Source organism: Ipomoea nil, unplaced genomic scaffold (genome assembly GCF_001879475.1).
Source record: "Ipomoea nil cultivar Tokyo-kokei standard unplaced genomic scaffold, Asagao_1.1 scaffold0276, whole genome shotgun sequence".
In the NCBI taxonomy this organism is placed as follows: domain Eukaryota; kingdom Viridiplantae; phylum Streptophyta; class Magnoliopsida; order Solanales; family Convolvulaceae; genus Ipomoea; species Ipomoea nil.
The window spans coordinates 3540833-3551133 of NW_017616704.1; the positions used below are offsets into that span (position 1 = coordinate 3540833).

The 10301-nt window shown below is 34.1% G+C and overlaps 2 protein-coding genes and 1 non-coding gene across 4 annotated transcripts; 2 read left to right on the forward strand and 1 right to left on the reverse strand.

Annotated features, from left to right (window-relative positions):
• The first annotated feature begins 2350 nt into the window (after window positions 1–2350).
• Window positions 2351–4717, forward strand: LOC109156591 (arginine/serine-rich coiled-coil protein 2). Of its 2 annotated transcripts, none has more exons than XM_019304447.1 (4): window positions 2351–2456; window positions 2554–2682; window positions 3406–3458; window positions 4176–4717. In XM_019304447.1, the coding sequence occupies exons 1-4, from the start codon at window positions 2399–2401 to the stop codon at window positions 4407–4409; spliced, it is 474 nt and encodes a 157-aa protein (XP_019159992.1). In that variant the 5' UTR covers window positions 2351–2398; the 3' UTR covers window positions 4410–4717. The 2 variants fall into 2 exon arrangements, with proteins under 2 accessions (XP_019159992.1, XP_019159997.1); XM_019304452.1 differs by having other exon boundaries at window positions 4179–4717.
• Window positions 4718–4859: 142 nt separating this feature from the next.
• Window positions 4860–4933, reverse strand: TRNAT-AGU. Its single transcript has one exon. It is a non-coding gene; the product is annotated as a tRNA-Thr (tRNA).
• A 1078-nt stretch (window positions 4934–6011) lies between these two features.
• On the forward strand, window positions 6012–9545 carry LOC109156567. The gene is made up of 5 exons (XM_019304422.1): window positions 6012–6117; window positions 6957–7242; window positions 7409–7525; window positions 7840–7963; window positions 8074–9545. The coding sequence occupies exons 2-5, from the start codon at window positions 6964–6966 to the stop codon at window positions 9201–9203; spliced, it is 1650 nt and encodes a 549-aa protein (XP_019159967.1). The 5' UTR covers window positions 6012–6117; window positions 6957–6963; the 3' UTR covers window positions 9204–9545.
• The last annotated feature ends 756 nt before the right edge of the window (window positions 9546–10301 follow it).

Genomic DNA, 10301 nt, shown 5'->3' on the forward strand with positions numbered 1-10301 from the left:
CCAGCCCTAATTTGAACTGTAACTTGTAATTATTTACATTTATCAATTTTTTAATGTTGGGCATAAATTTTCACGCAACGCGCATACAAAATGCTAGTATTATATATATATATATATATATATATATATATATATATATATATATATATATATATATATATATATATATTACAATAATTAATAATTTCAACTACTCAAGTCTTGACCTCAACTCTAAGTCGTAAGTCCCAACATTTGGTGATTTAATAATTATTATTTTTCAAATATTAACTATGTAGATAGATGATTCTTCATCTTGTCATCAACAAAACATTTCAAGTGGCACTCCAAGTGAGCCAACTGAACAATCGATCAGACAAAAACACAAACGTTCAAATAGTGGACTTTCACCAAAACCGAACTAAAGTTTTTCAAAGTGAACCGAAACCGAATCGAACTCTATTGTTAAACCGAATGGTTTAATTTTTTTTAAAACCGAAAAACCGAAACCGAAACTGAAAAAAACCAAACCGAAACCTGAAATGCCCAGCCCTAGTTCCAGCTGCCCCTACTCTCACTAAGAAGGGAAAAGCTCCAGCTGCAAAAGAAGCATCTCTTGCTAAGGCACCAACAAAAGGAGCACCAACTCTAGCTCTTGCCAAGGACAAAGCCGAGCCTTTGAAGAAGTCTTCAGCCCCAGCTCCAAAGTCGAGCCTCCCAACTCTAGCCTTCCAACCCTAGTTCAAACAAAGTAGATTTTAACTGATAAGCTATTTTTCAAACACTCTCAATATCACATCATAAAGAATAGACTGAAGGAGAAATATATAAAAGGTATCTTGCTTTACTTGTAATAAATTAATTTCATCATTTTAATTGAAATTATCATGCCCATCTTAATTTTTATCCGGTTGTTATATCATGCACCGCGCGTCAGACACTACATTGTGTCTAAACCGACAGTGTCTCACGTATTATTTTTATATTATCAAATGAAACTACAGTTATATCAAAATGATACTGTAGTTGTGGTGAAATGAAATTACAGTATATATAAAATGAAACTGAATAACATTTCACATATTTGAGTGTATATTGTATAATGAAGCTGTAATTATATTGAAATGATCATGTAGTTGTGTTTTAATAAATTATAGTGTATATAAAATAAAATTAAATAACATTTTCACATATTTGAGTGTATAAATATTGAATGAAACTGTAGTTATATCGAAATGAAATTGTAGTTGTGTTGAACTGAAACTGCAGTGTATACAAAATGAAACTGAAGAACAGAGTTATTTTTTGCGAAGATTTTGTTTATTTTCATTAAATAAAACGACGTTGTTTTGACAGTGTCGGTTTAGACACACTGTAGTGTCAGACGCGCGGTGCATGATTGATCATGCACCGTGGTGCATGATATAATTTGCCATTTTTATCCAATCGTTATGCAATGGACCCATGTCCAGCATGCATTGTGTACACGGTAACGGTGCCGTTAGTGGCACCGTTATCTTCCACCAATTTTTTTTAAAATTTCAGACCGCTTTATTATAGGAGCATATGTTCATATTTTATTACGATATGTTCATAATGTCAGAGTTCTGTGTTCATAATCCATAACTGTACATTCATAATTGCATAACTGTACATTCATAATTCTGTAATTGTACATTCATAATTATGTAAATTCATAATTTTCGAAGCTTTTCGAAGATTTATGTTCACAATTTTAGAGCTCTATGTTCATAATTTTATGACTATATGTTCATAATTGTAAGTTCATAATGTCAGAGCTCTGTGTTCATAATTCCATAACTTACATTCATAATTCCATAACTGTACATTCATAATTCCATAACTATACATTCATAATTCCACAAATGAATAACGCCGTTAACGCCATTAACGGCAAGACAAAATCAATTTAAAAAAAAATAAATTAGAATGCCGCGTTTTCTCTGAAAATGACGTCGTTTTGGACACGAGTCCCCAGCATAATTTGCGATTTTTATCCAATCATTATTGTATGGACCATGGTCCACACAAATTGTGTGGACCATATTTTGTTTACTATAAAATAATGTACATTCAGTACAAAAATAATGTACATTGTGTTCAGAAAATGTACATTATTTTTGTTCCGAGTGTACATTACATTGTATAATGTACATTCAGTACAAAAATAATGTACATTTAGTATATTAAAAATGTACTTTTTTTTATGGTCCACATAACATTGTGTGGACCATGGTCCACACAATAATTTGCCATTTTTATCGTACTGGGCCTAGACTGTTGGAATAATCTAGGCTCTGGCCCAATATAGAATTTCTTATACAACCCAAATATTACTACAACTTGTCTTCTTCGCTCTCAAAGCAAAAGCGGAGCTTGATTTGTAGGAGAAAGCAAAATGGGCACCGAGAAGAAGAAACACAGAAGAAGCTCAGAACCTTCTTCTCCACAACGAGGTCCTCCCTTTAACATCTCTTCTCCACCGTCCCCGGCGGTGCGGTGTTTGCATAGTAAGTTATTGTATTCACGTAGAATTTTGTGCGATGTGAACAGATGAAGTGAAGAGGAAACGACATAGAAGTGAGGAAGACGAGAGAGAGGGAAAGAGGGAAAAGAAGGACGGTTCCAGGAAAGAGAAGAAGCATAAATCTCATAAATCTTCCAAACGCCACTCTGATAAAGGTCTAGTGTTTACCTGTTATTGTGAATTTTGATAACAATAAGGCATTATACAATTGTTGAAGCCGCAGTTGTTGATCATGAATTGAAATTTCATATCACTTTCTTCTCATTTGCAGCTTAATATTTACCTCTTTGTTTCTCTACAATTGGTACATTGCAATTAGTTGCTGGTCATAACAGCTTATAAAATGACTTGAGATTATTTTGATGGTTGGTCAGGTATACTTTAGGTTATTTTTTCCTAATGCAGAAAGTTAGAATAGGTTTCTTAGCTGGTTCTTATAGCTGTTTCTCATAACTATGACTTTTCCATTTCCTTTTTATTTTTTCCATAATGAGCTTTCAGATTTGGTTCCTCTTTGCAGTTTATGTTAAATGCCCTAAGAAAATTGTAAATATAAGTTGCTGTTGTATATGGTGTAGTTCTTCTATGCTTTTCCGATTGCAATTCCTTTGCTGAACATTGATGTCTTTTTGCTATATAATCTATTCACTTGAAATTCCTTACTTTGTTAACATGCCTTCCCTTTATTGACTGTGCAATTGATATTGTGAGTACCTTTTATAATAGACTTGATGCCTATACAGCCATTACGAGTTAGACAAAAGTTCCAATTTTGTACTATGGTTCATGTGTGCTTAAATTAAATTATTCTCCTACGAATTGGTGAATGTGTGGTTTGAAAGAAGTCATAGTCATACTTACCAATGATATCATTTCAGAGAAGTCAGGAGAAAAGCATAAAAGTAAAAGCCACAAGCATAAGGATTCCTCAGTGAGTTCTCTTTCTATTCCTATCATTACAAAAGCTCAGCATTCTAAAACACGTTTGCAGTTGAAATGAGCTGAAAATAAACTCCCTACTTGTCTTGCATTTTCTGTTTATCGTTGAACTAATTTTTTAGACCATAAACATATGAGCAGTCCTTTTGGATAAAAATGCTAGACCCATCCTCTGCTTTCAGTTTGATTGAAAATGAAATCATGAATTGCCCTCCGGACACCTCCGGTCTCCTATTGCATCGAATAGGATTTATTTTGTCATTGTTGGTGTGCTAACACTATTGGTGGCTATTTATACAAAATCTAACCCTCAATGTTAATAAGTTTACAGAAATAAAATGAAAGGTTTAATTGTGTTTCAAACTCACATTTGGTATTGTATTTAGCTGCAATTTTCTGATTGATTTACATCAACATCATTTACATTGTGATGTATTTGGTTCAGTTTAGGAGCATATTCTTCTAAATCATGAGTTATTCATAGTTTTAGAGACTTCTGAATCTCTAATTACTTCCTATGAGTGTCAATGGCATGCTGGTTATTTTGGAGTTCCAACTGCTTAAATTAGTAGTAGTTTCTTAAGTTCGAGTCCTTTTTTTAATGCCCTGGAATTGATCTTTCGAAGTATTGAGTCTAAAACCTTTATAATGTTCTTAAGTTCGGCCATACATTTCTGTTTGACCATTTCTTCTCCATGCTTCCTCTCAGAAGTTAAAGTTTGAAGAACTGACAAAGGATGACTATTTCTCAAAGAACAATGAATTTGCGGCCTGGCTGAAGGAAAAGAAGAATCTGTTTTTCATGGATCTTTCATCTGAGGCTGCACATGATTTATTCTTGGACTTTGTCAAGGAATGGAACAAGGGAAAGCTTGCGAGTGAATACTATGAAGGCATATCAACTGGGCCACGATCGTCTCACAAGTGGAACATCAAACAGTAAGCATGCCAGCCTCTTTGAATCAGCAGAGAAGTGAAGTTGTCAGTATACATTATACATAGGCTTGTGTAACTCTTTGTTTACATTGCTGGTTTAATGAGAACTAGGCAACTAGCATGACTAGTTTAACAAGAGCTTTTTGCTCAGCATACATTTATGTTGTCATCTGTAATCCTATAATTCTATTTTAATATTTTGCTTTTTGCTCAGCATACATTTATGTTGTCATCTGTAATCCTATAATTCTATTTTAATTTTTTTGGTTAAGAGTTGTTCACATAATGAAATTTTGGAATCTTGAATGTTTGCAATTGGCTGGCAAATCAGATAAGGATTTTAATACATATCAAATAAAATATGCAGTTGTAAGTCTGTTTATTTAGAGATACGTCTATTTATTGGTACAGTGGTACATAAGACTAACAGCATACGTGAACCAAAAAATCAGCATTTTGCTCTCGTTGAGAGTCGAACTCAAGACCTCCCGCTTACTAAACGGGTGCTCTAACCAACTGAGCTACGAGAGCTGTTGATGAATTTATTTGTTTATATAGATTTCTTTCGAGCACACAAATTGAGTCAAACTAGTCTAAAGCCAACGTTGTAATTGATCCAAAGGCATTAATGCAGCGTCAAAGAATAAATAGGGGGACCCCACCTGCTTCCCAATATATCAACTTATTATAACGTGTGACAAAAATGAAAGAAGAGAGCCGAATTTAGTGTAATTGGTTTGCCGTTAAATTTAAAGATCATGATCGTAGATAGGAGTGTGGATTTAGAAGATTTACATTAGATCTCTGCACGCATATAAATATTAAGATTTATTTAATGAGTTGATTATGTGATTGATGATTTTACTTTTGTAGTAGCTCTAAAACAGTAAAACGACAAATTCTTCTATTGACCATTAGTGAAATATACATTTTTAATATACTAAAAATATATTATTTGTGTACTAAATTTACATTATGTGATTATATAAAATATATATATATATATATATATATATATATATATATATATATATATATATATACACTTTCAAATAATGTACTTTTAGTATATTAAAAATATACTTTTTATTTATGATTCACAAAAATGTGTATATCATGGTCCATGGAATAATGATTGCTCTCAGGGTCGTTTTTGGTATTTTTTTATGGTACCGTTCTTATAAATAAATGAGGTCTTACCAAAAATATAAGCGCAATCTTTAATGGTAACTGATGAATGATACACGTTTCATTGTGCCGAAAGAGAAATAGAATGGTTTGACAGATTCAGGGCTAGAGACATTGTGCCCTTAGGAAAATATAATGGTTTTGTCATGTTGAATTAATTAGATCATAATTATTAGGAGAGATAAGTGATTTGGGATAAAACTGATGACTTTTGGAATTAATTGTAGATTTTTTTTTAAGTAGGTAGGTCAAAAATAAATATTGAACCCTCTAAAAATTGAGACATTATGGTGTTGCCGGTCTTGCACGCTCTTAAATCCGGCCAGCTCTAAAATAGAATCTTGCGGATTTAGAATTAGTTGGACAAAGTTAAGATCAACTAATTAAAAAAATATATATATAGAAAAAGACTTTGCCTGCCTCAAGTCGTCGCGAGACTTTAACCCTCGGCCCTCGCATTCTAACAGAACCAAAATCCAATTTCTCAAACATTCTGTGATTTTCGCCTCATCAAATCTGCTATCCAGGTAATCGAACCTCCGTGAAATGTATCTATATAGGTGTTTGTATGTAGAACTTTGCGTACTCGAGGTGTGTGTTTCAGTGGTATAAATGCCCTTACTGGAAGTTTTACGTCTATGTAACTGTGTTTTGCGTTTTCTTCATCATAGCTTCTTCCTTCGTATTGTGTTTTCATGTCCGGGTGTGTATAACGAGCTTCTAATATGTAGAAAACTCGTTGTAAGAGGGAGCTGTCACCGATTCCTGGAGTTTTTTCATCTTAGAAATTGATAGTGAGCTGATTTTTCTTAGTTCAAGTAAGAAAAATCACGAAGGAAAGCAGAATTTCAGGCTTTCTTTTTTTTTTTTTTTTTTTTTTTTTTTTTGGTTTTAAGGATTGGTTCCTAATTCAGAGATTCTGTTCGGTATTTAAACTTTGAACAATCAAGTTTTAACTCTGGTGTTTGAAATTCTCCATTTTCCTAGAGAAATGAAAAAGGAAAAAAGAGAATATGTTTACTTGTAAGTTTCTTCAATTTGGAAAGTTAGATATTTGAAGTAAAATGTAGTTGGTGAGCATTAACACAGTTTTTGCTCCTTATGTACCTGGGCCTAGAATTTAAAATCAAATTGATCCCTTTGATTTCTATGCCAGTTTTTCTGAAAGCTAGTAGCTGTTTTATCCCATTCAACTTTATATCAGTTTGAGCAGAATTGCCGGATAAAAGGAAGAATAATTGTGTAGTACCATTTGGACATAAGAATTACATGGCATAGGTATTTTGAGATTTATAATTCTGCATGCTAAACATCTGTGCAATAGTATTTGGAAATTTTCTCATTAATTTCAATTGCTTGTTTGTAAGGGTGTCATGGCTGCTGATGGTGGGTGGCTCTCTGAAGACGTTCCTGAATTTGGAGCAATCTTCATGTCCAACAGAAGTACAAAGGATGAATGTTTCAATAAAAGAGTCTTTGGACTTCCGCTGTCTTCTGCTAATTTTGTGAAGAATGTCAAAGCTGGAATGTTTTTGTTTCTTTTTGAATATGAGCAGCGGAATCTTTATGGGGTTTTTAAGGCTACTTCAGATGGTGGAATGAATATTATACCTCAAGCATATCGTTCATTGGGAATGTCCTTTCCTGCACAGGTATTATTAAAATATGATGTTCTTGCTTTCAACTAAATTTTCATATCTTAAGAGAGGCACAAGTGCCTAAATATAGTATATGTAACTATATTACTTTTTGGCTTAATATGGAGATTGTCATTCCAAAAGCAAAAGTCTCTTACACGATTAACTGCTCTTTCTGCAGGTTCGCTTTCGTATTGTTTGGAGATGTCATCCCCTTTCTGAGAATTGTTTTCGTGATGCTATTAGAGACAACTACTATGCACCTAACAAGTTTAGGTTTGGTTTGTCTGAGGAACAGGTCTGCATTCACTTCAACTTAGATAAAAGCATGATATGTTCTCAAAGATATAACTCTTCTGCACATTCCCTGTTTGACTATTGAGTTTGATTCAAACCAAGCTTTACAAGCCAATTGTTAAATAAAAGAAATTTAATTTTGTGATAACTGTCTTCTTAATTGGTTAGAGAATGGAAAGCAAGATCCTATCAAAACCTTGTTGCTCAGTTTATGTTTCTGTTAAACTGTGAATTGAATGGATTGTATTAACATAATTGTGTCTTTTTCTTTCTTTCTTTCTTTCTTTTCTTTGGTTCCTACTTTTGAGTTTTCAGGTTCAGAAGCTTTTATGGCTGTTTGACACTAGTAGGTCCAGCAGAGTTCAAAAACCTCTAGTATTCGAGAACTTGAAGAGAAGGTCCATCGAATCTTCTGATAGGAAGATAGATTTTGCTACAGGTGCTTTGAAACAAGACTAATTCTGTTGAGTTATTTAGCTTTATCATTTGAGTTATCTAAGGCCCTGCCTAAGACTGAAAGTATTCTTGCTTCGAAACTTGAATTTACAGCGCGAATCAGTGAGAATTCTTCGTCTGGAAGTCAGTTAATTCAGTTGCAGAGAGGTCTTGATCAGTGCAGGAGTACTTCTAATAATTCATTGTTGCTTGAAAACCCCGGGACACCAGTTAAGCAGGCAGACAGTAGATTTACTTCAAAACATGGATTTACAGCTCAAGTTAGTAAGGATTCTTCATCAGGAAGTCTGTTAATTCAATTGCAGACAGGACCTGACTGCAAGAATACTTCTAATGATTCATTGTTACTTGAAGATTACATACCATTATCTGATCCCGAAGATTGTGACCCTGTAAACTCTGGTGATGGAAATGATCAAAGTGACTCTGAACTTCACCCCATAGTGAGGAGGCTCTACTCTGACACTAAACAGAAAAGGCGGAGTGTGTTTACTCGGTTGCAATGTGGCTCACAAGAATTGGGAGAAAACTCTCGTAAGAATATAAATTATCTTTCTCATACAAAATGGGATTCAGAGTCTTCATCTTTTGAACAAGAAAGTGAAAGAAAATCTGGGGTTCCTCAATCAGTGCACAGAAAATTGAAGAAATTGGAGTGGAGACATGAAAAGTGGATGGTGGAGGATATAACTCCAAGTAAGAAGGCCAATGTGTTTTCCCGCATTAGTTTTCCTCCAGACTTCCCTATGTATGACAGGGACAGAGAAGTTAACAGTCTCTCTAGATTGAACAGTACATACAATGCGAGCTCCTATCTTAACGAAGCAAATGAGAATGCAAAAAAGAGAAGCCACCAAGTACCTATCCCAGACCATTCAGATGGTAAGAATATCAGCATGTCAATCCAAGTGGAGATGCTTGGAAATTCAGAAAGAGTTGAAGTAAACTTAAAGGACTCATCAAGCCCGGTGAAAGTGAAACTAACATCTCACCATCTGGATTTCAATCATGTTCATGAAAGAAGAACGTTGAAAACACTTAATGTGATTGAGGAAATGGACAGCCGTCAAGTGTTTAAAGAGCCTTTTCCTGAAGATGAACATCACAAGAGGAAGAAATTGATGAGGTCAACAGGTAGTGATTTCTCAAATTGCATCATGGCTGCACCATGCCCTGTTGCTAGTGAAGGTGGCACGAAAAAGGCTTTGAGGTTGAGAGACTGACATGAGCTAGCTATAAGTGGTTACATAGTAGTATCAGAACAATGAGAAAAAAGGCATTTAGAAAATGGTGTTGCTTTCTTGAGTCACAGAGATTTTTGCTCATGGCATGCTACAAAAGCTCTCCAGGGGTAAAGCACTTTACTTCTACATCACATCATCCTCTCTATGCATTTTCTTATGAGTATTAGTATAGAGCTTGTAAATACTTTGACTCTCAATGATGGCTGAAACCTCCTCCTCTAAACAACTTCTGTTGATTTGCTTATACATTCTTGTGTGTAAACTATGTTGCTCCTTTTCTGAGTTTTTGTTTGAATGTGTGGATTACGCTAGGAACCCTTCAAAAATTGTCAGACAAATATTTTAACATACTACAGGAGTAGAATGATGATCTATGCAATTACCCTGAACTAATAGTTTTAGCTTTTTTGGCATGCCCAATAGCATGGTTGAAAATATTACTAGGCGCTCCTTGGGCGTCTAGACGGTGATTAATCGGCGCCTAGGCGACCGTGTATTTTTATTTTTTAAATATTTGTTTACAATTTTTAAATTTTTTAAAACTTGATAATTATAATTTATAAACTGTTTAATACTTTAATAGTTAATACTAAAATATTAAATATTAATCTAAAAAAATCTAGAGTTTGAAGAATTTAAGATTATTTTGTTCAAAATGATGTCGAGTGAAATAACACATTTAAAAAAGAAGAAAACAATAACTAATCGGGTGACTAGGTGACCTAGTTGGTGCTTAGGTGACCTAGGCGGTCAGCACTTTGGCGGTCTACGCAGCGCTTAAGCTGTCTAGTTGGCCAATTGTCTAAACCACAGATTATGGTGATACGATAAGCAGTCGACCAACACCTAATCAGTACCTTACAACACTACATTAATTAATTAGTGTTTAGGCGAGATTTTTACAACATTGCTCAATAGATGTACTTCAAATTAAAACTAGCCCTTTCCTCCTCTCCTATTTCATCTTTATCCTTAACAAAAAAACTCAATTTTTGGGAAAAAGACCAGATGATGGAATGTTTCGACCGAATTCTTTTTACACGCATGAAAATTAGAGTAATCAATAAGCTGATTGCG

Excerpts from the sequence above, each read along its gene's own strand:
- LOC109156591 (XM_019304447.1), top strand. The coding sequence starts at position 2,399 with ATGGGCACCGAGAAGAAGAAACACAGAAGAAGCTCAGAACCTTCTTCT. Across the intron at positions 2,457-2,553 it reads ACCTTCTTCTCCACAACGAG|ATGAAGTGAAGAGGAAACGA; the intron begins GTCCTCCCTTTA and ends CGATGTGAACAG. Across the intron at positions 3,459-4,175 it reads ACAAGCATAAGGATTCCTCA|AAGTTAAAGTTTGAAGAACT; the intron begins GTGAGTTCTCTT and ends GCTTCCTCTCAG.
- LOC109156567 (XM_019304422.1), top strand. The coding sequence starts at position 6,964 with ATGGCTGCTGATGGTGGGTGGCTCTCTGAAGACGTTCCTGAATTTGGA. Across the intron at positions 7,526-7,839 it reads TTGGTTTGTCTGAGGAACAG|GTTCAGAAGCTTTTATGGCT; the intron begins GTCTGCATTCAC and ends TTGAGTTTTCAG. Across the intron at positions 7,964-8,073 it reads GAAGATAGATTTTGCTACAG|CGCGAATCAGTGAGAATTCT; the intron begins GTGCTTTGAAAC and ends TTGAATTTACAG.